At 40.3% G+C, this 27874-nt stretch overlaps 2 protein-coding genes across 2 annotated transcripts in view; both read right to left on the bottom strand.

Annotated features, from left to right (window-relative positions):
• The window catches only part of DOP1B (DOP1 leucine zipper like protein B), a 45347-nt gene extending 33428 nt beyond the window's left edge, over positions 1–11919 (bottom strand). Inside the window, exons 1-2 of the mRNA XM_083854469.1 lie at positions 11762–11919; positions 7840–8014 (exon numbers count right to left, since the gene is read on the bottom strand). Of these exons, the coding sequence (XP_083710595.1) occupies positions 7840–7977 (138 nt within the window). The 5' untranslated portion in view covers positions 7978–8014; positions 11762–11919. The remainder of the gene's footprint in view (positions 1–7839; positions 8015–11761) is intronic.
• Positions 11920–15947: 4028 nt separating this feature from the next.
• LOC310906415 (carbonyl reductase [NADPH] 1-like) lies at positions 15948–27874 on the bottom strand. The gene is made up of 4 exons (XM_083855661.1): positions 27740–27874; positions 26362–26681; positions 17983–18090; positions 15948–16863 (listed from the first exon to the last, which is right to left on the bottom strand). The coding sequence occupies exons 2-4, from the start codon at positions 26645–26647 to the stop codon at positions 16427–16429; spliced, it is 831 nt and encodes a 276-aa protein (XP_083711787.1). The 5' UTR covers positions 26648–26681; positions 27740–27874; the 3' UTR covers positions 15948–16426.

The raw sequence follows: 27874 nt of genomic DNA, 5'->3' as shown, positions 1-27874 counted from the left end.
AACAGGATTCATTTTTAAGGTACTGAAAGAAGAAAAAAAGATTCCAGGCAGCTCCAAGTCCTCTCCAACCTGGCCTTGGATATTTCCAGGGAATATTTCCAGGGAATATTTCCAGGAATCCACAACTTCCCTAAAAATCCTGTCCAGGGCCTCCCCTCCTTCACAAGGAACAATTTTTTTCCCAATATCTGATACAAAAATAACAAATTTTCCAACCAGAGGTGATGAAAATGGGACAAAACCCCCCTGATGTGGAATTTTCTGTGATTAATTCACTGAGATGAATTCACTCAGCGCATTCAGGTCCAAGTAAAAGATGTTTAGGACAGGAAATATTTCAGTATTTATGATTTGTTGCTGGGCCCAGGTTTAAGGGAAAATTGTGTTTCCTTTTTTGGGAAAAGTAATTTCTTTCAGCAGGGAAATAGAGAAGTTTTTTTCTTAAAAAAGAAAAAAATTGCAAGTTAAGGGCACTTTTTTTAAGCTTTACAAACACAAAGAGATGTTCCAGAGCAGGGGATATTTAAATTCTTGTCTCTTCCTTAAATTAAATCATGGAATTATTTTTTATTTGAGGTTTTTTTTTTGCTTGAAAGTGGAATGACCCTTCCTAAAGCAGGAGGGAAAGGTCCTAAACTCCACCCTGAGCAGGAAAAGGAGGAGATAAAATCCACACCTTGGAACAAGAGCAGCTGGCAGGAAATTTACTGGAGAAAGGAGGAAAAAAAAAAAAAAGAGGTTGAGAATTTATAACAACAGCAAATAGAGATGTCACTTCACTGCCTTCCTTCCCTCCCCTAGAGCTGCATTTAATGGATGATAAAAAAACGCAGAGAATCTAAAAATAAACCTTTATTTCACATATATTTTGCTTTTTTATACCTTTTATAGTTGAGACATTGATCCACATCTCATATCATTTCAACATTAAATATCATTTCAACATTAAATATCATTTCAACATTAAATATAATTTCAACATTAAATATAATTCAACATTAAAATCCTCAAGAGCTGGAAGAACTCTGAAGATTCCTGGAAAAGCTGGACTTTGAAATTTTCTATTTATATTACTTGGCATCTATTTGCCCACACCCTCTGTGTGTATTTAGAGATATAAAAGGAGTTAATGACAAAAAAAAAAAAAAAAAAGTGGTAAATATTTTCCCTCTGGAGTGTTCAGCCTTGAATAAAAACCATCTTAATATTCCAAGAGTTTGAATTTAAATATCAAACAGGCAGAAAATGGAAATATTTCAGTGTTTATTATACAGAAATAATATTGGGGTCCAACATTTCATAAGGATTTTAAAGGAAATAATGTGAAGGGATGAGATAAATTGAATATTTAGAATCTTGGAATGGAATTTAAAGATCATCCAGGGATGGGCAGGGGACACTTTTCACTATCTCCAAACTCCATCCAAAATATTCCTTTGGACACATCCAAAGGGAACTTTTCTATTTCAACATTTTTCCAGATCTCCACCACTTTATCCCCTTTTAAAAGCTCTTTAATTTATAAAAATCTGACAGAAATTTCCTGAGAATTCCCTAAAAAATCCAAATCTACAAAATCCAAAAGCTTCTCTGGGCACCCTGGGCTGAGATTATTCCATTTTCTTAAAAAATTCCTAATTGTCCCAAATTTTTTAAACCCCATCCCAATATTTTAAAAGGTTTTGGTTGCCCTAAAAACCCTCCCAAGCAAAGCCTGGCTGGAAGGTTTGGGTTTTTTCCTCAAAAATTGCAATTCTGAGGATTTTTAAAAAAGGTTTAAATTTAATTAATCAGCAGAGGGAATCTCCAAGTGTTCACTGAAATAAGAGGGAGGTGATAATTGAATGATTTCTAATTAATCCTAATTTTCTAACCCTAATTAATCCTCATTTTCTAACCCTAATTAATCTCCTCCTCGATGGCAAAATTGAGAACTTGGTTTTTTTAAATATTCTGAGTTTCCAACAAGAGAAAAAAATGAACAAAAAAAAAATCAGGATTCAGAAACGCTGGGATTGTAATTTTGGTTGGTAAATTATTTTATATAATAAATATAAATTCAAAATCTCATAAATAAATGATAATAAATTCAATTTAATTCAATAAATTCAAGATCTCACCCCACACCTTTTTTTTTTTCCACACCTGAGGATGCTCAGAAATTCTCTGAAATTGGGCTATAAAAATACAGAATTGTCTAAAAAAAGGAAAAATCTGCTATTTTTTGCACCTTAAAAAATTCAACCACACTCACAGGAGGAATATTTGCATTTCTTCAGTTCCTGCTTTAACCCCTTCTGCACTAGAAATTTAAAAATAATTATTAAAAAATCCACGCAAATCAAAGAAATATTTTTTTATTCCCATCATTAGAATTCCTGGGAAAAGGCAGCACCAATTTTTGAGCTTCTGTTCAACCAGGAGATCCCAAAATTTTTGTTTAAACAGCACTGGTTGTGAGGAGAAGGAAAAGAACAAGAACAACCTGTGATTTTATTTTCCATTGATTCATTTTCCAAGTTTAAAAAAAAAATAAATTAAAAAAAAAATAATTTAAAAAAAAAATCCAAACAGAGCTCCGGCTTCCACAGAAATACCATGAAGAAAATTAATTTTCAAGTAGGAGAATTGATTTTAAAATTGGGTGTAAGGAAAGTAGTTGTTGTATGTTAAAAAAAAGGAGAGAAAAGGTGTATAAAATATCTCAAATCCTGGACATTGCATTTGTCCATTTGGTTTGGGGGGAAAAAAAATGAATAAAGGAATTAAAAAATAAAGATTGTGGCACTGAGTGTTGCTGTTCAAACGATGAATGTGGAGTTTTGGGGTTTGTTTTTCTTTCCCCTCCAAACTGAACAAGGATTTGGGTGAGATCAGATTCACCTCCAATTTCTGAGGCAAAAAAATCCTTCAGAAGTAAAAAGTCCCAGATTTTGTTCAATTTTTTTTAAAAAATCACTTTGAAATCGCAAAGTAAAGGTTAAAATTTGGATTTATAGAGTTGTGTCATATCCAAGGATAAAATGCAATTTAAAAATGCTCTTTTAGAACAAATAATACTAAACTTCCTGCATGGATTGGGTTGGAAAGGACCTTAAAGATGATTTTGCTCCAACCTTTGTCACTCCACTGCCCCAAGGGGCTCCAAGTGTCCTTGGACACTCCCAGGAAAACAAGGAAGTTTTATTTTTCTTTTTCTTTTCCTCTCCAAACAGAACAAGGATTTGGGTGAGCTCAGGTTCACCTCCAATTTCTGAGGCAAGAAAATCCTTCAGAAGTAAAAAGTCCCAGATTTCTTCTCTGTCAGAAGTTCAATTTTTAAAAAAATCACTTTGAAATTAGAAACTAAAAGTTTAAATTTGGATTTACAGAGTTGTGTTTTATCCAAGGATAAAAAGCAGTTTGAAAATGCTCTTTTAGAACAAATAATACTAAAATTCCTGCATGGATTGGGTTGGAAAGGACCTTAAAGATGATTTTGCTCCAACCTTTGTCACTCCACTGTCCCAGGGGGCTCCAAGTGTCCTTGGACACTCCCAGGAAAACAAGGAATTTTTATTTTTCTTTTCCTTTTCTTCTTTTTTTCCTTTTCTTTTTCTTTTTCTTTCCTTTTCCATCCAAACAGAACAAGGATTTGGGTGAGCTCAGGTTCACCTCCAATTTCTGAGGCAAGAAAAACCTTCAAAAGCAAAAAGTCCCAGATTTCTTCTCTGTCAGAAGTTCAATTTTTAAAAAAATCACTTTGAAATTAGAAACTAAAAGTTAAAATTTGGATTTATAGAGTTGTGTCATATCCAAGGATAAAAAGCAGTTTGAAAATGCTCTTTTAAAGCAAATTTAATACTAAAATTGCTGCATGGATTGGGTTGGAAAGGACCTTAAAGATGATTTTGCTCCAACCTTTGTCACTCCACTGTCCCAGGGGGCTCCAAGTGTCCTTGGACACTCCCAGGAAAACAAGGAATTTTTATTTTTCTTTTTCTTTTCCATCCAAAGAGAACAAGGATTTGGGTGAGCTCAGGTTCACCTCCAATTTCTGAGGCAGGAAAAATCTTCAGAACCAAAAAGTCCCAGATTTCTGCTCTGTTGGAAGTTCAATTTTTAAAAAAATCACTTTGAAATTGCAAACTAAAGGTTAAAATTTGGATTTACAGAGTTGTGTTTTATCCAAGGATAAAAAGCAGTTTGAAAATGCTCTTTTAAAGTAAATTTAATACTAAAATTGCTGCATGGATTGGGTTGGAAAGGACCTTAAAGATGATTTTGCTCCAACCTTTGTCACTCCACTGCCCCAGGGGGCTCCAAGTGTCCTTGGACACTCCCAGGAAAACAAGGAATTTTTATTTTTATTTTTATTTTTATTTTCCTCTCCAAAGAGAACAAGGATTTGGGTGAGCTCAGGTTCACCTCTAAGTTTCTGAGGCAAGAAAAACCTTCAAAAGCAAAAAGTCACAGATTTCTTCTCTGTCAGAAATTTGATTTTTTTAAAAAATCGCTTTGAAATTGCAGAGTAAAGGTTAAAATTCGGTCATTTAAAAAAAAAAAATCACTTTGAAATTGCACTCCCAGGGATCCAGGGGCAGCCACAGCTTCTCTGGGAATTCTGTGCAGGGTCTCATCAGCACCAAATCCAGGGATTTTTTTAAAATTTTAAATTTTTTATTTCCTTACAAACCCAAAATTCATGATTTTTCTATTCCTCACTTCTTCATTTTGCCACTTTTTTGCACACAGAGTTGGAATTGATGGAAAACACATTTATAATCTGAATAAAAAACCCTAAAGCAAACTGTGCATTATTGTTTTTATCCTTCATTATTGTTTTTATCCTCTAAACTCCCTGAAATTCCCCATATATGAACATTTTATAAATATTTGTTATTTTTTTTCTACTCTGAACACACTGACAGATAAGATATAAAATTGCATTTTGGATTTTCCTAAATTCATCATTATTTTTACCCTCCTGAAGTTCCCCATATATAAATATTTTATACATATTTGTTACTTGTTTAGACTCTGAATACAGTCACAGATAAGGATATAAAATTGGATATAAAATTTTGGATATAAAAACAAAATTAAAAGCAGCTGTTTCATTGACAAATTGAAATTTTGTCCCACCTGTACTAAACCACCAGATATTTTTAAATTTAAAAAGCAACATCCCTCCACCCCCAGCAGCTTTTTTATCCAAGTATAAAAGTGATTTCTCACTGAAAACAAAGCTGAAAACCTCTTTAATAAAATATTAAAATTCATATTTATTCCCTGTTTCATCCACCTGTTTGCACCTGGTCATTTATATTTTTTAATAAATATTCCTTTCCACTGTTTCTCATTTGGCACAATGATTATTTATTATTTATGATTATTTATTATTTATTATAATTATCATTATAATGATGATTTATTACACCCACTTTATTCTAAATAATCCCCTCCCCAAGATCTTTCTCTTAGAAAGGGAAATTAAATGAAGAAAATAATGAGGAAATAAATTCTGCCAATTGTCTCATGCTCAGTTTTTTACCTCTGAAGGGGAAATTCATCTCTGCTGACCTCAGAAATTCAAAATAAAACCCCAAAAAATGGGTGACCCTGCAGTGACTCCCCATAAAAACCCCACAATTTTAGGACAATGTTGCTCTGATCTGCTTTAAACAAGAGATGAGTCACAGAATAAAGAAAAAAAATAAAAATAAACCCTTTTATTCATTCCTCTGCTTGTCTGAAAGGAATTTAAGGTGAATCTGTTTGTGCTCATCTTCAGTGCTGAAATAAAATGAAATCTCTGCAAACTGAGCGTTCAGATGTTGCTTTCCTTGGTTCTAAAAGTGACTAAAAAATGTTATTTTTGGGGTGTGAGAAGCAACAGAGGAATTCAAAAACAATTTCTAGTTTATCTTGAGGAGAATCATTGAGGTTGGAGGAGATTTTAAGATCACCAAGGAACAGCAGGGTTGTTTCTTTTCACCAAAGTCCAGTTTTTAAGTTAATTTTTAGGGAATAAAAGCCTGACTTGCTTTTTGCAGACCTTGGGTGACCCAAAGGCAACTGAGCTCAATGGAAATCACAGAGTGTTTGTGTGTCAGGAGTGTCTGTAGGAGAAAAAGTCTTAAAAAATAGAATTTAAAAAAATTATATATATATAAAATAAAATAAAATAAAATAAAATAAAATAAAATAAAATAAAATAACTATAATAAAAATAAAATCATATAAATTAATTAATGAATAAAATAATAAAAATAAAAATAACTATAATAAAATTAAAATAAAATCATATAAATTAATTTAAAAAAATAGAAACATTTCATGTTTTTCCTTTTGAGAAAAACATTTTGATGGCTCTTGATGAGAACCAGAATAACGATGAGAAAGTGAAGAGAGAAATGTGGAACTCCTGCTTTAAAACAATGTTTCTGTCTCTCTCCATTGCCAAAAGACACCAAATTTTATTTCATATTTTGTTTTATTTATTTCATATTTTCCCTTTTGAGAAAAACATTTTGATGAGAGGCAGAATCACCATGAAAAAGTGAAGAGAGAAATGTGGAACTCCTGTTGCAAAACAGTATTTCTGTCTCTCTCCATGGTCAAAAGACACCAAATTTTATGTCATATTTTATTTGATTTATTTCATGTTTTCCTTTTGAGAAAAACATTTTGAAGACTCTTGATAAGAACTAGAATCACCATGAAAAAATGAAGGTAGAAATGTGCAACTCCTGTTGCAAAACAGTATTTCTGTCTCTCTCCATGGCCAAAAGACACCAAATTTTATTTCATATTTTATTTTTTCATATTTTATTTATTTTATGTTTTTCCTTTTGAGAAAAACATTTTGAAGGCTCTTGATGAGAGCCAGAATCACCATGAAAAAGTGAAGAGAGAAATGTGGAACTCCTGCTCCAAAACAATGTTTCTGTCTCTCTCCGTGGCCAAAAGACACCAAATTTTATTCCATATTTTATTTTTTCATATTTTATTTATTTTATGTTTTTCCTTTTGAGAAAAACATTTTGAAGGCTCTTGATGAGAGCCAGAATCACCATGAAAAAGTGAAGAGAGAAATGTGGAACTCCTGCTCCAAAACAATGTTTCTGTCTCTCTCCCTGGCCAAAAGACACCAAATTTTATTCCATATTTTATTTTTTCATATTTTGTTTTATTTATTTTATGTTTTCCTTTTTGATGAGAGGCAAAATCATGATGAAGAAGTGAAGGTAGAAATGTGGAACTCCTGCTCCAAAACAATATTTCTGTCTCACTCCATGGCCCAAAGACACCAAATTTTATGTCATATTTTATTTTTTCATATTTTGTTTTATTTATTTCATGTTTTCCCTTTTGAGAAAAGCATTTTGATGAGAGGCTGAATCATGATGAAGAAGTGAAGGCAGAATTGTGGAGTTCCTGTTCCAAAACAATATTTCTGTCTCTGTCCATGGCCAAAAGACACCAAATTTCCCCAAATCCAAGGAGAAGGAACAGCCAAATAAATGTGATTTTTAAATAAAAACTTGGAGTCAGAAAATATTCTAAAACTTGTCCCTTCCTGTTTTCTAGGAAAGCTTTTTAGCTGCTTTGAATGAGGGTTTCTTTGATGTAAAAATTAAATTAACTCAGCAGCATAAAGACAGAAAATACCATTTTCAGGAAATCTCTGCTGCTTTCACCAGAATTTCTGATTTTTATAAAAAAAATACTGACTCAGCTCCTTCCATTATTTCCCTTGAGTCAATTTTCAATTTTTTCCAAGTGCTGCAAGTGATATAAAAGTTCATAACATCCCAAACATGATAAATAAATGATAAAAAAATTATTATTTATTACCTTGTTGAGTTTGCCAAGGGAAGAGATGAGATCTGCCCATTCACTGGATGATTCAAAGTTCCTCAAAGCTTTTTCAATTGCTGAAGAATAATTCCTGTATCTGTAATCCCCGAGTAAATCCTGCTCCTCTGGATCCATCTCGGCTTCTCATAGCAAGGGGGGATCTCCTGGTGAACTGAAAACATGGAAAGAGTTACAGAAATCACCCAAATTTCAGCCTTGCCACACTCGAGGTAATAAATAAAAGAGATTTTAATAAATAAAAGTGATTTTAATAAATAAAAGCAAATAATAAAAGTGATTTTCGGTCATTTTTTCTTATTTCTGGAACATGTTTTTCCCTTTTCCATGCACAATAACAAAGGGGAGGATCCCAAAATCTCCCTCTAAGCACTGACAGGGAGTTGAGAATTTGTCTTCCTAAACATGCCAAGAGTTACAAAAATCACCCAAATTTTAGCTCTGCCACACCTGAGGTAATAAATAAAAGTGATTTTAATAAATAAAAGTGATTTTAATAAATAAAAGTGAATAATAGAAGTGATTTTCGATCACTTTTTCTTATTTTTGAATCGTGTTTTCCCTTTTCATGCCCAATAACAAAGGGGAGGATCCCAAAATCTCCCTCCCAGCACTGAGAGGGAGTTTGGAAGTTGTGAATTTGCCTTCTTAAACATAAATCCTGCTCCTCTGGATCCATCTCGGCTTCTCATAGCAAGGGGGAACTCCTGGTGAACTAAAACATGCAAAGAGTTACAGAAATCACCCAAATTTCAGCTCTGCCACACCTGAGATAATAAATAAAAGTGATTTTAATAAATAAAAATTACTTTAATAAATAAAAGCGAATAATAAAAGTGATTTTCGATCACTTTTTCTTATTTTTGGATCATTTTTTTCCTTTTCTATGCACAATAACAAAGGGGAGGATCCCAAAATCTCCCTCCAAGCCCTGACAGGGAGTTGGGAAGTTGGGAATTTGCCTTTCTAAATGTAAATCCTGCTCTTCTGGATTTATCCATCTCAGCTTCTCATAGCAAGGGGGGAACTCCTGGTGAACTGGAACATGCCAGGAGTTACAAAAATCACTCAAATTTCAGCCCTGCCACACTTGAGATAATACATAAAAGTGATTTAAATAAATAAAAATTATTTTAATAAATAAAAATTATTAATAAAAGTGATTATCAGTTATTTTTTTCTTATTTCTGGAATGGGTTTTTCCTTTTCTATTCACAATAACAAAGGGGAGGATCCCAAAATCTCTCTCCAAACACTGACTGGGAGTTGGGAATTTGCCTTCCTAAACATGCCAAGAGTTACAAAAATCACCCAAATTTCAGCTCTGCTACACTTGAGATAATAAATAAAAGTGATTTTAATAAATAAAAGTGATTTTAATAAATAAAAGTGAATAATAGAAGTGATTTTCGATCACTTTTTCTTATTTCTGGATCATTTTTTCCCTTTCCACACACAATAACAAAGGGGAGGATCCCAAAATCTCCCTCCCAGCACTTCCAGGGCTTTGAGGAGTTGGGAACTCCTTCCCAAACTCCTCCCCTGAGCTCTGCAAGGTCACCAGGAGCCTGGAATGGGAATTATTCCCTCTCCAAAGGCTCAGGAATCCTGCTGGAGGAGCTCCCAGGGCTCTGCAGCAGCAGATGCTCCAGCACAAGGTGTTGTGCCAAAAAAAGCCAAACCAGGCATTATAATCCCCCCTAAATTTCAATAAAATATCCATGTGGGTTTGAGATTTAAAGATCAGCTCTTCAGAGGTGATTGTGTTGTGGTTTGAAAGGAATTTAGGTTAAAAATTCAAATAAAATCTGGTTTAGAAGCCAAGCAAGGTTGGATTTTCTCTGCTTAAAAATCCTTCTTTCTCACCTTTTCTGCCTCTGACAACAGTTTTGTCAGAAAATATAAAAAATAATCTCCTGGAATAGTTTAAATATGTTCAGTTTAGGTCAATCCTTGCTGCATCAGTGATAAAGAAAAGGAGTCACAGCTCTGGAACAAAATATTTTTTATTTCTGAAGGGCATCTGCATTCAGTCTCCTGCTGTTAGGACACAAAAATAAACCCAAGGCATCCTCCACACCCTTTAAAATATTAAATATATTCTAATAAATAACTTTAACTTCATCAATAGAAGGGGTTTGGTAGGAAACTCTCAAAAATGCTGGATGAAATGGAAAAAACAGAAAGGATTTTAAGTGCAGGTTTAAGGCACTTTTGCAATCCCCTGAGGGATTTTTCTTTTTCTTTTCCTTTTATTTTTCCTTTTCTTCTATTCTTTTTTCTTTTCTTTTCCTTTTCTTTTTTTCTATTCTTTTTTCTTTTCCTTTTTTCTATTATTTTCTCTTTTCCTTTTCTCTATTCCTTTTTCTTTTCCTTTTCTTTTTTCTATACTTTTTTCTTTTCTTTTCCTTTTTCTATTCTTTTTTCTTTTCCTTTTCTTTTCTTCTTTTCTATTCTTTTTTCTTTTCCTTCTCCTTTTTTCTATTCTTTTTTTCTTTTCCTTTTCTTCTCCTTTTTTCTATTCTTTCTTCTTTTCCTTTTCTTCTCCTTTTTTCTATTCTTTTTTCTTTTCCTTTTCTTCTCCTTTTTTCTATTCTTTTTTCTTTTCCTTTTCTTTTTCCTTTTTTCTATTCTTTTTTCTTTTCCTTTTCTTTTTTCTCTTTTCTTTTCCCTTTTTTTCTATTCTTTTTTCTTTCCTTTTCCTTTTTTCTATTATTTTTTTCCTTTTCCTTTTTTTCTATTCTTTTTTCTTTTCTTTTCCTTTCCTTTTTTCTATTCTTTTTTCTTTCCTTTCCTCTTTCCTTTTCTCTTTTCTTTCTTTTATTTTCCTTTTTTCAGAGGAAAACCAGGGAATTACATTTATCTGGGATCCATAAAACCCAACAAAGTGGAAAAAGCTGCGAGATACCGCCAGCAAAAAAAAAAAAAAAAAATTAAATTAAAGAGCAATCTTAACTAAACACCAGGCAAGAAATAGAACCCAATTTCCCTCATCTCACCTAAAAAAATCTTAATTATGGGATTATTTGGAGAACAAAAAACAGGAGCCGGGAAGTTTTTTCCAGCAGTTCTTTGCCAAGTCAGAGCTGCTGCCACTTCCAAGAGGAAGAGATTTGTCTGGATCACTCCAATCAGACACGCTTTGCTGACAGGTCACAGCAGTGCCCAAGATATTTAATTTGGATTTTTTTTTAAGCAGTGAAAAACCAGGAATTTAGTTGATTTGCACCCAGGAGAGGCGGATGGAAGCGATGGTTTGGTGTGGATTGATATTCCTGCAGTTCTCACCTGCCAGATGTCAGCTTTTTATTTGATAAATCAAATAATTTAAATAATTTAAATAAGGCAGGTAGGTCTTGTTTGTGCCTGGACACAAAGGCAGGAAGAAAAATTATAGTATAAAATAATTAAAAAGCCATACAAAAGTGACCTTTAGGGGAAGTTAACCCAAATCCCAGGCCACAAACTTCCTTCTCAAACCCTGATGTAAATAACAATTCATCAGCTTCCTCCGCCAGGGACGGGCAGCGATGGCCGAGAAGGAGAAATTCCACCTCAGCATGAGGAAGAGCTTCTGGAACAGGGAGAATAATGGAATATGGGAGAAATACGGAATATGGGAGAATTATGGAACACACTGAGGTGGGGAAGCTCCATCAGGATCCCAAAGGCGGAGCTGCGGCGGCCTCAGGGCCGAGCCCTTTCCCTGGAAATGCCGCGGATCCATCAATCCAAACCTATTCCAAACCCACCTGGGGGTTCTCCTGCTCCAGGTGAGGCTCCTTGGAGGGTTTGGAGCGGCTCATCCCCTTCCCAAACCCCTCCATTCTGGGATTCCCCGTGTGAGGCAGCGCCGTCCCCTCAGCCGGGTCCCCTCAGCCCATCCCCGGCCCCGCGTTACCTGCGCTGGGCCCCCGGCGGTTCCTGCGGTGTTTATGGAGAGCCGGCCCGATGGAGGGTGGCCCCATAGAAGCCTTCAGTGTCCATGGAAAGCCTGGTCCTATGGAATCCCAGCCCTATGGAGAACCAGCCCTATGGAGAACCGGCCCTATGGAATCCCGGCCCTATGGAAATCCGCCCCCGCCAGGCCCCGCAGAGGGGCCGCACCACCGAGCGCCGCGCGGGGGGAGCCCCAAGCATCGCGCTCCGGCTGTTCCCCTACAAGGCGAGGTGTCGCCGGTGTTTGTCACCCGCTGTGGTTGTCAGGCGCTGGCGCTGTCGCTGTCGCCTCCCTGCCGGTGTTACCGCTGTCGTGTCCCACCAGGGCCCGCACAGCGTTACCCGCCTCCCCCCATTGTGGGGATGGTACAACCCGAGGGGCGGGGCCGGGAGATCAGCGCCCTCTGGCGGCGCGGGCGGGAACGGCGGCTCTGTGTTCACCACTGGGAGACACCGGGAGAACCTTGGGATGCACCAGGAGAAGCCCAGGAAGCACCGAGAGAGCTCTTGGATACACCGGGAGAGCTCCGGGATACACTGGGAGAACCCCAGGATACACCGGGAGAGGTCCATGAAGTACTGGGAGAGCCCCGGGATGCACCGGGACAGCCCTGGGATGCATCAGGAGAGCTCTTGGATACATCGGCAGAGCTCCTGGATACATGAAAGAATCCCTGGGATGCACCGGGATAGCCCCAGGATACACCGGGAAAGCTCCTGGATACACTGAAAGAATCCCTGGGATGCACCGGGAGAACTCCTGGATACACTGAGAGAATCCCTGGGATGCACCGGGAGAACTCCTGGATACACTGAGAGAATCCCTGGGATGCACCGGGAGAGCTCCAGGATACACTGAGAGAATCCCTGGGATGCACCGGGAGAGCTCCAGGATACACTGAGAGAATCCCTGGGATGCACCGGGAGAGCTCCATGAAGCACTGGGAGAACCCTGGGGTACATCAGGAAAGCTCCGGGATACACTGGAAGAACCTTGGGATGCACCAGGATAACCCTGGGATGCACCGGGAGAACTCCAGGATACACTGAGAGAATCCCTGGGATGCACCGGGAGAACTCCTGGATGCACCGGGAAAAACCCTGGGATGCACCGGGAAAGCTCCTGGATACACTGAAAGAATCCCTGGGAAGCACCATGAGAGCTCCGGGATACACTGAGAGAATCCCTGGGATGCACCGGGAGAGGTCCAGGATACACCAGGAGAAACCCAGGAAGCACCATGAGAGCTCCGGGATACACTGAGAGAAGGAGGAAAAAAAAAAAAAAAAAAAAAAAAAAAAAAAAGCGGGTTTGGGACATTTTTTATGTTTTTTAAGATGTGGCATTTACAGAGGGCTCGGTGTGAGGAGCCAAAAGGGATGGAGGAGTTTTAGTCCTGCGGCAGCAAAGCCAAGGAACAAACAAACCCAACAAAATCAAAATGTCTGTGGGATGTAAAATACAGGATCGTGCCCGACAGCGATTCATGGACTGTGGAAATGTATTATTTAACCTTAGTTTCTCTTCCTTTCTTTTTCTTTATTCCTTCCTCTCTTCCCCTTTCCCCTTTTTCCTCTTTTTTTTTTTTTTTTTTTTTTTTTTTTTTTTTTTTTTTTTTTTTTTTTTCCCCTGGTTGTTTAAAGCAACTGGGAAAAAAAATCAAGGAAAACGCATTTATTTAGTTATTCAAGGTGAGAGAAGAGAAACTGTTCAGATTTGGGTGGATACTGTTACAGCAATGACCCCTGATTGCATTCAGTGTTAAGTAACACATTAAATAATAAGTTACATTAATTAGGTACAATAAATACATTACTACAAGGGTTTTTTTTCTTTTTTTCTCTTTCCTTTCCTTTCCTTTCCTTTCCTTTCCTTTCCTTTCCTTTCCTTTCCTTTCCTTTCCTTTCCTTTCCTTTCCTTTCCTTTCCTTTCCTATCTATATTTTAGGAATTTGAACCTTCCTAAACTTCAATGCCACCAATCTCTAAATTTTAGAATTCTTCTTGGAAATGCTGCTCAGAGCTTCTAAGCACATCCCTGACTGAGCAAAGAATTTGTATTTTGGATTATTTCCTTAAGACATGATGTTTATATCCTAAAATACATAAATTTTATTTCTTAGGTGCATTTCTTAGGATGTTTTCCAATTATTCTCTCAGGGGGGTTAAGCTGGATGATCTTTGAGGTCCCTTCTGTGGGTTTTCCTCCAGTGAGTGGTGACATGGCATGAAAAAAACCCAATAAATCATGTGGAGAAATGTTGTACAACAGCCCATGATTATTTCATTATTATTTCATCCCTTCCTCACCTTTAAACCTCACACTCAGCACGAGAATTTGAGAGCAACAATTCCCACACAGCAGACCTGGCAGAGAAGAGGGGGAAGCAGCTAAAAAATAAAAAAATAAAAGAGAAAGGAAATAAATAATTGATAGATTTGGGTTGGACAATGGAAGTTCTGTGCAGAGCCCTGTCCTGGCACTCAGCCCCCTCCCAGGGCACATTTCCTCTCCCAGGGAAACTCTTTCCTGACATGTTCTGCTTCTTATTTCCACCTCCAACTGCTGCTTTTCCTCTCCTGAATCCCCCAGCACAGCTACAAAAGTGGATAAAAACCTCTGTGCCTTGTCCTTCCTTCTGCTCATCCCATGGGAAGTTGTTTAGGATTAACAATTCCATGAGGAATGACAGTGACTCTGCAGAGACTTTGTTTTCTCGCCCTGACACAGAGGGAGATGGTTTAATAAAAGAGCTTAATTTAGGAATTTGAAATGCACAGAAGGGTTTGGGATGGAAGGGATCTTAAAGATCATTTAATTCCATCCTCCTGCCGTGGGCAGGGACCTTCCACTATCCCAAGGTCCAGCCTGGCCTTGGACACTGCCAGGGATGGGGAATTTATAGGGAATTTAGAATCTCTCTGGACAACCTTTGCCACCCTCACATAAAGAATTTCTCCTCAATATCCAACCCAAACCTGCTCTTTTCCCAATCCAGGCCATTCCTTGTTTTGACTCCCTGGCCCTGTGGAAAATCCCTCTCCAGCTCCCCTGTAGCTCCTTTAGGGACTGAAAATCTGTTTTGAGGTCACCCCAGAGCCTTCTCTTCTCCAGGCTGGGATCTACACAAAGTTTTATAACCCCAAAAAAACCCCAAACAAACAAAAAAACACAACCCACTCCAGGGTGAGTTTAACACCTTTTGTAAAACCTGCAAACCTAGAATTTGGGTGAAGTTAAAACAAAACCCAAACCACCAAAGCAGATCCTGAATTCCACTTAAGCAGGAGCTTTCTAAATCCCAGGGAATAATTAAAAACTAATTTATATTTAGCAATATTCCAGCTAGGATTCTTTCAGTCTGGTCCTTGCACCAAAAAAAGAGGCCAAAGGTGTGTTTGGAATGTTTGGAGATGTCCCACAGATGGACACAGAGCTTTTGAAGCTCAGTGACTCAGGCAGCACTTGAGGGATGAAGAATTAGGATTAAGTCTCTTAAAGCTCTGACTAAATCCAGGGATCCCAGCAGCACAGGTGGAAGGACACACACACAAACTGTTTTTTCTCTGTGGCACATCAGGAGGGTTGAGTTACAGTGCAGCAGCCAAAACTTTACACAGATTTTGGAATTTTTTTCCTCTAAAACCCAAGGCCTCTGAGTTTTCTTTTTTTTTTTTTTTTTCTTCTCAGAAAACTTTTGGCCTTCCCTTCAAGGAGCTCTGGGGCATGACTGATGAGGTAATTCTTCACAAAAACAATGCTTTAAAAATCAATTTATAACCAGCCCTTTGTTCTGTGCTGATAAACAATTAATAATTCCCACAATATTTATTTCCAAGGCTTCTCAACCCAACCTGTTCTGGGCCAATGTCAAAGCCGAGTCAGCATCACCTGAGTCCTGATTAACAATTAACAAGCCCATTATTGATTTGTCATTACTAACAACAGCTTTATGGGCAATTGTTTCCAGCTCCTTCAGCCTCAGAAGAGGCAATTTTTCAACTCTGAAAGGCAAAAAGCACCATTGAAACAAATGTAGAGCTCTCCACATCACTTACAGCTCTTCTTGGCTATGTGGAGAGCACTAAATTCAGATTTTATTGAGGAAAATTCTGGCTGTGTAATAAAAGAACTGAGGAACACTTGGCTGTGTCAGATCTGTAGTTTATTTTCTCTGTATCCAGTGCAGACATCACAACCTCAGCTGCAGAAAACAAAAATATCTTTCCCAACTTTGCAAGTTTTTAGTGCCAGAATATAAATCAGTAATTATTTATTGATATATTAATAACACTAACTGGTTGTAAATGGTGGATGAGTGCTATTTTTATTTTCACCTAATCCCATTTAGTTCTGATAGTAAGGAATGTCTATCCAACAATGATTCTGATATTTCTCCCGCAGACAGATCACAGCAGCACTAAAACAACCCAAATCCTCTTTAGAAAACCCTGTGCAACCTCCAGAACAGCTCTGGAAAAATCTGATGTGATGAGAGATAAGGCACCTGCACCCTCAGTCCATGATCCACCCCAGGGGAGAGGGAAAAGGCTGGAAATTATTGAATTGGGAGTGGAATCAGGAAAAGGAGCTCAAGCCCCTTTTCCTCCCCCAACCTCCCTGAGCTCACCAGGGTCTGACAGTTTTATCACTGACAAACTGGCCATGAGGAGCATCAGCACTGGAAGGCAAAAGGGCCAAATAAACAGGGGTCTCAGCCCCCTCCTCTGGGGACTTGGTGGCTTTGGGCCCTGCCATGTCTGTCCTGACCCAGCCAGGGCAGCAGGCGTTGAGGAGGATGTGATCCCCTTTCCTCTGCTCGTTCAGCAGGCGGGCCTGGATCCTGGAGAGCACAGTGACCCCGATTTTGGACACTCCATAGGCAGTGTTTGGCCAACCCTCCTTCTGGTGGATGTTTTTCTTGGTGTCCTCCACGAATTTGGTCATGAGCTGCACCAGCTCCTCCTCGGTTATGGTGTCGCTGCGGAATTTCTGCTGCAGCTCTGGGCTGCAGCCCTTCAGGGCTGAGTTGCTCACCATGCTGGACACATTCACCACACGACCTGAAAACAGCATAAAAGCTCATTATTTTCACTCTTTTTCAGACCACACTCGTGGGCACAGCACAGAGGGTACTGTGAGTTTAATCAGCATAACCAGTTTGATAACCAACACACCTTGGCAAGAACAAACAGTTTTGATGATTGGATCAAGACTGGTGACAGGAAAAGAAGATTGAATCAATCTCTGCAAGTAAGAGATGTTGTAAAATGTAAAATGTACAAGTTTGTTTGTGTGATTGTAGTTAAAAATTATTAGCCTTCCTAGAACAACATATAAGCATTTGGAAATCACAGTAAAAATGAATTCTGACCACAGTCAGTCTTCCCATCTCTTTCTCTCAGTTGTTGATACTGAACTGGGGCTGCTCTGCAGTTCTGGGTTCACTCCTAAGCTGAATATCTGTAAAATATTTGTGGTATTTATTTTAGATATTTATTTTAGGTGGGTTGACTTGCAGAGCTCCTCAGAAAATCAGATTAACTAGTAAATACCATGAGAGGCGATTTAAGGTAATTTAAACCTGCCGAAGTTTCAGACAAACCTCCAGGGAACAACTTCACAATCAGCAGGTCCATTTTTACTACATCAGAAATAATACCTGGGGATTTACAAATGGAAGGATTTATCTCCCAGCACTGCAGTAAGAGGAACAAGTCAGCTGAATAGTAAATCACTCATCAGCTCCAAAATTATGTTTCACTGTTTCCCTTCCTTCCTGCTACTTCACAGCCATTCTGGTGGTGAATTTAATCTTAAAAGCCACAGAAATTAATCTTGTTAATGACTTTATTAACAGTCATCCTTCAGTGTGGCACAGGAGGACTGGACTGCAACTTTAGCACTGTTTCCCCTCTCCAAAATTCACTCACTCTGTTTTGCCCTTTTCCCCCAGGAAATAAAAACTTGGTTTTCACCTACTTGATTCTTTCTTTCTTGAAAACCTTGATGTGTTTAAATATTAGGAGAGACTACATTTCATTTCTAGCAGTGAACACATCTCAGCATCACATTAAACTCTGAAACATTGGTGCAGTGCCTGAGACTGGACAGGATTTCCCATTTAAAAAGGTTAAAATTCAAACCCAAAACTCTTTGTCTAGTTTTAATGTTCCACTTACCATAAGGCTTTATAAGAGGCAGCAATTCTGTGCAAACATTCCTGGTTCCAAAAAAGTTTGTTTTCAGTGTGACCTCAGCTTGGACTGCAAATGGAGCAGTGTCATTGACTGGTCATGACAGGTAGGAAAGGAAAAAAAAAATAACAAAAAATTAGAATTGTAACACTGTTTGAACAGAAGTTACCAAACTCCTAAAGTTTAATTTAGTTGCTGTTTTTAATAATTAGAAAATAGAAATTAAAAAATTTTTAATTTTTTAGAAAATTTAAAAATGTAAGAAAAGAAGGCAGAGGCAGGATTTGGTGCAGTTTGAACAAACTAAGGAATAAAAATCCTCAAGCACTCCCAAAACTGAGCAATATTTGTGTCACAAATCCCCCCTGAGGTGAGGGATCTGTGCTGACACAAGAGAAATGTGGCTGAGGTAAGGAAACTGCTCTGGAAGGGGATGATTTCACCACACACAAGTGAGAGCTCAGCACCACCACACGTGGGGTGGGATTGCTGAGGGCTCAGCAGTAAATCCTGCCCTCTGCATCCCCCTTGGAGGGAAAACAAGAGTTCAAGTCTCAGCTTTGCTCCTCTGCTGCTCCAGGCTCCTGGAGACACCTGCACAGACCTGCTCACTTGTCTCCAAATCCAGGAGAATTCAAAAGAGAAATTGTAACAAGTCATTATTTGATCTATTTTTTTTTTATTGCAAAGCACATTTAATGACCCAAACTCGTTTGTAAATCACTCACTTGCATTTCAATCTCACACATGAAGCCAGATCATGACCCATGGCCAGGGGGGAGAACTAAAATCCTACAGAACCCCAAACTCCTGCATCCACATCCTCCCTTCCTTGTGAGACAGAACTTCCTCACACTCCACACCCCACTCATAATATATTGTAACATCCTGAACTTCTCTGATTTAAGAAGCTTTATCAGACAACTCTTCCCACAGAGGCTCATCCAGAAGACAACAACAACTCCACCACCATTTGGTACAGGAAGTTTTTTCTGGATTAAAGACTTTGCTGGACAAATGCAGCACAAAAGCAAAATAACAAAACTTTCAGTGGCAAATTTAATCTTTGATGGAGTGCAATAGCACATAATGCTGCAACTAGGAAAGGAAAATATAAATTCTGGGATGGCAGCAGAAACGTGGTGAGGCAAGAAGCAAGCTTGGGTAGAAATACCAACCTGGGAAACAAGAATTAAAACCATGAGAGAAGAGTCACAGCAAGTTCTTACACAGATGTTACACCCTCTGTGCTTGATACTCACAGCAACAGCTCCAAGAGGCTCCTTTAGAACATCACAAATTGTGGGACCTCCTGCTGACTCAGCTGTTGTCAGCTTGAGGAAAATCAAGGCTCAACATCTGGAAGTGATATTTTAACTGCTGCTGGAACCTTTCCTGAGCACATCCTGAAGCTCAGACAATTCTACTAAGAGTTGCCTCCTAATGAGCTGATCTTGAGCAATTTTCCTTAAAGTAACAGGCAGAAGAGTCACTGAGCTTCAGAACATCATCACTGCACTCCCACTCCATGAGAAGCTCCCTGCTCCATGTCAGTGTGAAATAATTTCCCCTTGGAAGGTCTCAACGAGCCCAAAGCTTCTCCTGTCCAGGCTGAACAATCCCAGCTGTGCCAGCCTTTCCTCCCAGCAGAGCTGCTCCATCCCTCTGCTCATCCTGGAGCCTCCTCTGGGCTCTCTCCTGCAGCTCCACGTCCTCCCTGGGCTGGGAATTCCAGAGCTGGGGCCTCACCTGAGCAGGGCACAATCCCCTCCATAAACCACCAGTCAGATTTGTCATTTGCTCTGTCTGGAGCTAACATGATTCTGGATTTCATACAAATTAATCCTTCCACCTTGAGACTGCTGTGTCTTTCTCACTTTCCCTGCTTTTCTGCCCACTGGGAGGTGAAAGGGGTTAAATTCTTGCTCAGCACAGCAGGATTGGAGTGAACTGGTTTAGAGGCGACTGAATGGACTGAGAGAGTCTGAGACAGCAAAACTCACCCAGGGAAAAAGGTGCTTTGTTATCAGCTGGAATCCCAGATAAGGCATATAATATCCATAGTAGTATCAGCTGGAATCCCAGATAACACACAGAACAAAGCATGGGGGTGGAGAAGAGAGAAGACACAGCTCCCTGAGGCACAGGGCTGATATTCCCAATGGAGATGGGCTCCCCTGGCCCTGAGGCAATTAATCCAACCCAGCTCACCCACCCTGTGTGCCTCAACATTTCCATGTGGTGCAAACACACAATCCTCCAGGGAAGCCTGTTTACAAAATCCTGAAATTATTATGGCTAGAAAAGCTCTTCCAGCCCATTGAGGCCAAGCTGTTCCCACCTTGTCCCCAGCCCAGAGCACTGAGTGTCACCTCCAGCCCTTCCTTGGACACCTCCAAACCTCCCTCAGGTCCCTTCCAAGGCCTTGAAAAACATGAGATTGGAAACTACAGGGTATTAATCACAGAAATGCTGACCAGAACAAAAGGCAAGAAAAACAAGATTACCAGAGATCCTGAGATAGCCCAGGACCAGATAAACCTGGCTTTAAATCTTGAGGATCAGTTGGCATGAACAAGGCAGCAAGATCAGGAGTTCATCTCTGAGCAAGACTTTTTCTTTATCTCTGAGACCCCCGGAAACGACCAGAGACAACTACTACGGGCTCAAAGGACCGACAAGACAATTAACATATGAATCAGACAGAGGAGGAGCCAAGGAATGAATATGCAACTGTGTTTTGCGAAACTCGATGCATATGTGTAACATTCTAGAGGTTAAAGGAGAATGTGAGTGGGCCGCGCCATCCCTCATGACGCCTGGCACTGAATAAATTGCATTCCTGCTTTAAAACTCACTCTGTCTCTGAGTTTTAGAGTCTTTCTAAAACTCTCTTTGTCTCAGAGTTTTAGAGTATTTCCACATGTCGTTTTGGCGACCAGGAGCGAACATTCTCTGCCCAGTCATAGCACCGAGTGAGGGGAGGACTCCCTAAGGCACTCCCGGGATTTTCCCGCAGGAATTCCCCTCCTCGGGTCGCTCACTCACCGACCTCCTGAACAGCCGATAAAAGGTATGCATTTCTTTAAAAGGGGTCCGGTAGAGATCACTGATAAGCCAGAGATGTCTGAGAGCACAAGAAGTTTCTTGGTGGGTTTGGACTTAAAAGAAACTGCTGGGTCAAACCTGCGGGCAGCAGGAGGAAGCGCCGACCGAGGGAAAGGAGCAGGGAAGGGTTTGCTGGTCGTGGATCGGCCCTAGAGGTTCTGGGGGTGAATGGAGAGAATTCCTGTTTTATTTGGTTGTGTGTGTGAGTTTTTAAAAGTTCGGATGTGTTTTGTGTTTGGTTCTGTGAGCGCCCGAAAAACTCGTGTGAGGTGACCGTGGGTTTGAGGTGATACCGGCATCCTGTGTCGAAAGTTTTAATTACATCAAATTACCCCTTTTATAGATACATATATTCCTTCCTTACCGTGTGCATGAAGGAACTCTTTGCATTTATACTTTCCACCTTTTCTTTTACCACATGTTGTTTAAGGGTTTGTTTAGTGTGGCTGGCCAGGAGTTCTGCTCCTAAGGGTTTTTTGTGATTTACTTTCTATAGGGATTGTTTGTTGTATTTCCTTTAGGATTTATTTGATAAAGTGCCTTTTTTTTTAGTTACTGTTGTTTGTTTTTAATGCTTTTGTTCGTGAGTATTGCCTTGAGGGTTTGTGTGATCAATGCTGCTCTAGGTTAGTGCTGTTTGTCTCAATAGTTTTGCCTTTTGTTGAGCGTGCCTTGGTGACAATGGTGACAATTTTACCCCTGACGAGATGACTGGAAGGGCTCCCTCTCCCCAGAGGTTTGGGCTCGACCCTTGGGAGTTTGTGATAAGGGAACGTGGGAAATGGAATTGTAGAGAATTCCCAAAGCCTGGCAGAGGGCTCACACAATGAGCATCTGTGTGCAAACCTCGAGATAAGAAATGCCGAATTAGAAATGCCAATTTAGAAATGTCATGGAATAGGACGGACATTGTTAAGAGAGAAACAGAACTGGAAACCAGTTTCAAAGGATGGCCTTGTAAATAAGACTGGATACTTTAGAGAAATAGAACTATGAAGGGGGCATTATATTGAGACCCACGAGGGGTGATTTAGATAATTATCTTTAAAGCATTAACAACAAAAGCTGATAATCGAAGAAAGGCTTATAATGGATTGTAATTAAGAAATAATTTGGCTTCTGATTGTGATGGTGTGAATTGTAACATCTGTACTGTCTCACCCACCACATGAGACTGAAAATAGAAGTTTTTAAAACACCTCTCAGTCGCCCCATCTCTGTGTCAAAAAAAGAGTATAATCCAACAAGGGGGGACACCAGAGGGTTTATTTAGGACTATAGAAGACTTTCGCAGGGAATGTGGTTGCATGAAATTAAAAGCAGCCTGCCCAATAAGATCTGAACATCCAGATGAACAGAAGGAGTGGGACAATCTGTTTATGTGAGCAAGGGCACATCTAGCCTGGGTGTTGGTTAAGTGTGGGTCCTGTGGAGAACAGTGGTGTTATTCTTGAGTAGAAAACAAAGTGTTTGTTCTCAGTGTGGGGGACAGAGTGAAGAGGACCCTGAACCAGAGATTTTAGAGTACTTTTGTGGGAGATCACATGTAGTCCCAGAGATTTGGAGTGTAAAAGAAAACAATTGGGAAAAGACTGTATGAGAGTGTGAGAAGAGATTGGGATGGAAACAAAACAGAAGAAAGAAATAATGGGAGTGGGAGAGAGTAAAGAGATCCCTAGGGCAAGTTCTAGTTCACTGGAAGGAGATTGCAGGCTCAGAGGTACAGAGGTGCAACACCTTGAGTGCTGTGTCCAGTTCTGGCTCCTCAGTTCAGGATGGACATTGAGTGCTGTGTCCAGTTCAGGATGGACATTGAGTGCTGTGTCCAGTTCTAGATGGACATTGAGTGCTGTGTTCAGTTCAGGATGGACATTGAGTGCTGTGTCCAGTTCTGGCCCCTCAGTTTAGGATGGACATTGAGACACTTGAACGTGTCCAGAGGAGGCAACAAAGCTGGTGAAGGGCTTGGAAAACAAACCAGATGAAGAATGACTGAGGGAGCTGGGGGTGTTTATCCTGGAGAAAAGGAGACTCAGAGGTGACCTCATCACTCTCTACAACTCCCTGAAAGGTGCCTGTGCTCAGCTGGGGTTGGTCTCTCCCTCCAGGCAGCACTGACAGAACAACAGGACACAGTCTCAGGCTGTGCCAAGGGAAATATAGGCCGGATATCAGGATAAAGTTTTTTTACAGAAAGGGTGATAAAGTACTGGAATAGTCTGCCCAGGAAGGTGGTGGAGTCACCATGCCTGGATGTGTTTAAAGCAGACTGGATGTGGCACTCGGGGCCAGGGTTCAGTTGAGGTGTTAGGGTTGGGTTGGACTCTGATCTTGGAGGTCTCTTCCAACCTGCACATTGTGTGATTCTATAATTCAGAGTCCAAACACATCCTTGTGAAGTACTGCACACACTGGTGGCCCTTATATTGGCTAGACAATAAAACCTGATGGCCACTGACCTGGACTTTAGAATATAATGTTCTATTGCAGTTTATGTTTTTCCTCAGACGTGAGGGAAACTGGTCTGAAGTTTTTGATGTTTTTCTCCCTCCAAAATCACCCTGAATGGCAGAGGGATTGTGGGATGAGAGCCCCCTCCAATCCCCAGGTATTAGCCCTTGAAAAGGAAAATAAAAATAAAATAAAACCAAAAAAAGCTAATAGAAAGCAGCCCAAACGATGTTGTAGCTGCTCAATAAACCAACCTTGCACAAATCGTGACAATGTTGACCAAGCAGAGGCACAAACACCAGAGTTACTGATTTATCTGAGCCACTCCCTGAGGGGCAAAGGGGATGAAGGGGAGGAGCAGATTCAGCTCCCTTGGAAGGGAGACAAGCTGGATCCTCTGCTCCTCCACACAGCCCTGAGTTACAAACAACATTGTATCCCCCACTGCCTGACAGTGATAGTGATGAGGAGGAACCTTCCATGAGCATGAGCAGTCCTCAAGAATCTCAGACTTGAAAACAAACAAGGGAAGTAACACAAGTCCCTTTAAGGGAAGCAGTGAGACCCAGGAGAGAAACAGCGTTAAGTCCCTTTCTCTACAACTGACTGGGAAAAAGTTGCCAAGAATTATAGGACTGACTCAACAGGAACAGCTAAAAGGTTAAGATATATGATTAAGCAGCATAATTCAGACTGATGTGATCTCCAGTTATTGTTGGAGGAGTTAACAGAGGTGGAAAAACAGTTAGTTTTGAAAACAGCAGGGGATTCAGCAGGAAACATTTGCAGGACAACACAAGAGGGTGTTAAGGATGTTTTTCCTCTCCAGGATCCAGGCTGGAATCCAAATAATGAAGGGCAATTAGTAAAAATACAAAATTATCAAGAATGGGGTAGCAAAGGGGATGGAACTATAAATTGGTCAGCTTTGTATGCAATTTCAGCAGACTCCCTCCAAAACTCCTCCTGAGTTTCTACATCTCCTGAGAAACACGATGTGCCACCACACACCATTAAATCCTGAATCCAAGATAGGGATACAGCAGCTGGTAAATTTATTTTTAGGGCAATCTATGAGAGATATCAGGAGGAAACTTGTGGTGTGCAGAAAGGGATATCCACCCCAAACTGGGGAAGAAAGGTTGACTGCTTGTAGGGCAGCCTTAGGTAAAACAACTCAGAGAGATTGAAAAACATGTGGCTGGAAGTCAGAGCATGACAAACAGCCTGGGCATTATGTGTGTGTCAAGTCTCTTACAGAAAAGACCCTGGAGCTGCATGGGAAGGACCTTTCCAAGTGCTTCTCATCACTTTCACTGGGATTAAGACCCAAGAGCAGAAGGCCTGGATTCACCACTCCTGAGTAAAGAAAGCTCCTGAGGCCCCTTGGAGAGTAACATCGGGTGATAAAGGACTGAAGCTAAAATTCACTCCAATAAAAAAAGAACATTCTGGTTGGGAATGTTTCGTAATCTAAGCTGCAAGAACTTAATTGAGAAAACTGTTTGGTTTATGATCATAATCACAATCCAAGAGCTGGGAAATACCTCCAGCCAGGACAATGCTGAGTGGCCTTGGTCCCAAGCCTTCACTCGGTACACTGGATCCATGGGAAAATATTCTGATATAAAAGGTTTAAACCTATCAACTGTGGTGATGCACGAAAACCAAGTCTATAAAAGGCAAGAGTGGCAAAAACAAAGGGTGTGGTCACTCCGAGGGATTAGAGGAGAGGAAATCAGGATAGGATGTCGAATGGTGAATGGAACTGCTCATAAAAAAGCAATCCTAATTAGTGCTTCAACCACTCCCACACACAAACACCTGCAGGTTTGTAGTAGTTCCAGAGAATTGGACTGCTGGTATAATTTTACATTAGTACAGACTGTTCAGGTGGTCTGTCTGTGGGCTCATGATACTATTGGGCTCTCCTTCAAATTTCAAATAAATGCCACAGCTGAGCCCATAAATATTAACAAATAAATTGGCCACTGCAACAAGTGATCTCACTAAATTAAAACAACCCTTACAGTTGGAACTAGTCAGTGGCAGGTTTCAAAAGTGTTGCCAAATTGGGAAAAAGGAGAGGACCAACACCATAAATTAATCATAGACACACTTGGTATGGCTCAGAGTAATGTGTCTTTGAGCTGTATGCAGGCACAATTGTGGCTGCAATCAACCACAATTAGAAGAGAAGGAAGTGAAGGAGCCTTTCCTACTGATACTTGTATATATTGGTCAGGGTTGTGTATGTTGAAGGACTGCCTGTGCTTTTATAGAAATAGACAAGGATAATGTAATTTTGCTTAGCAAGAATCATCCCAACCTCTGTATTTGTAACTTGGTTAAGATTTTAGGGTGTGACTTATTGTATTCAGCACTAGTTGTGTCCCACCAGCCAGTTAAGTCTGACAATACAATATATCACAAGTTATCACCCACACCTATTGGGATGAATCTCACTTTAGCAGAACAATTAATTAATTATCAGGACCATGTCAAATTCTATTGTCAATTTTTTGTCAAAATGCAGCGCCCAGCACTGAATAAATCACAAACCTACTTTAACCTGAATAAATCACATACCTACTTTAAAACCCACTCTGTCTCTGAGTTTTAGTCTTTCCACATGCCAGCCTGACTATCCTTTTCCAGAAGAAACTCCTCCTGGTGTCCAACCTGGCACACTGTCCTCACACCACACTTGAGACGGGAATTTTGCCCAAACAAAAACACAGAAGTGCTGGATGCACCCACTGCCCTCCCCAGCACACAGAACCATCCCAAGGGATCACTCCCCACCTTTGAAAGCGATGCCAGCGTTGTTGACCAGCACGTTGAGCCCTCCATACTTCTCCTTGAGGAAATCCCGCAGCGCTCGGATGCTCTGCGGGTCATCGATGTCCAGCTGGTGGAACAGAGGCTTCAGCCCTTCCTGCTGGAGCTGTGCCACGGCAGCCTGGCCACGGTCTGGATCCCTGGAGGTCAGGTACACATCCCCTGGGAATTGTTTGCACAGGGCCCTGACGATGGCCAAGCCAATGCCTTTGTTGGAGCCCGTCACCACGGCCACCGGCACGTTGGACATCGTCCCCTGGGAAGGCGAGCCGACGTCACGGGAACTGCAAACAGCAAAGAGAAGTTCACCCAGACAGACAAAACCCTGCTTGGAAAGGAATTAGGATTGTGGCATGGTTTGGGTTGGAAGGGACCTTAAAGATCTTTTCATTGTCATGGACAAATTCCACTATCCCTGGTTGCTCCAAGCCCTGTCCAATCTGGCCTTGAATATTTCCAGCAGTGTCCAGGAGTCCACAGACTCATTGGGCAACTGTTGTTTTTTTGTTCCTTTTTTTTTTTTTTTTTTCTTTAAAATACTATTTCAAATTCCACCTTGGATTACACGTAACTACGTTCCTGTGCAAGATCCGTGTAAATTCCTTAAGGCAGCACGAGGTATTCACAGAGAAATCTCGTGTTAAAAGTTCTTTAGAAAAGAAAAGCCAACCCACGATGGGTGAAAAGAAAATGTCTCGACTAAAAAATGTCTCTGATTAATCTTTAGTATTAAATTAAATTTTTGTAGGAGTAAGCTTTTCTGCACTTAGACCTCACAGAAAGACTTTTTATTCAATTGGTTCAGCTCAATTTCCGCTGAAAACCTCAGGTTCAAAACCTGAGCAACCTCATCTAGTGCAAGGTATCGCTGTCCATGGCAAGGGTTGGAACTGGGTGATCTTTAAGGTCCCAAAATATGAAAAAAAAAGAGGATGGAGTTGCTTTATCTTCTAGTGCCAGACAGGAGGAGCAATTACAGCCTTTTGGGAGGAAAACAGCAGACCACACAGGCTGACTACAATGGCTGGTTGTGTAACACATCAGAAAACCCGCCTTGTTGTTCTTCTAAAAGCTGCATTTCCCTCATAAAAGCAACTTTTAACTCTAGGTTTATTCCCTTTTGGGCATCATTACCATCTCTCTCCCAAATTTACTCGTAATCCAGGCATACAGCGAGGTTATAACACTCTAAGAATCTGCAGAGTGAGTCCCCAGGCACAGGAACACCCCAAGTCTCCCTCTATCCCCCCTCACGGTGAGGGAACCCGGGGCCGCCATAAACCCCGACACCCTCAGGGGAGAAATGAGGGTGAAAAAGTCCAGGGGGACACCCAGCACCCACCTCCAGCACCGCGGGCACCTCTCTCTCTTCCCTCAGCTCCACACAGAGAGGACAGGCCGCGTTATCAGCCAAACACAAACACTGGAAAACTGCAGGGAAGGGAAAGATGGGGACGCCCCTAAGATGGCGGGGCAG

Source organism: Zosterops lateralis (genome assembly GCF_965231275.1).
Source record: "Zosterops lateralis genome assembly, chromosome: 2".
Classification (NCBI taxonomy): Eukaryota; Metazoa; Chordata; class Aves; order Passeriformes; family Zosteropidae; genus Zosterops; species Zosterops lateralis.
The sequence above is the reverse complement of the archived record's forward strand: the minus strand, read 5'-3'. Positions and strand labels throughout refer to the sequence as shown.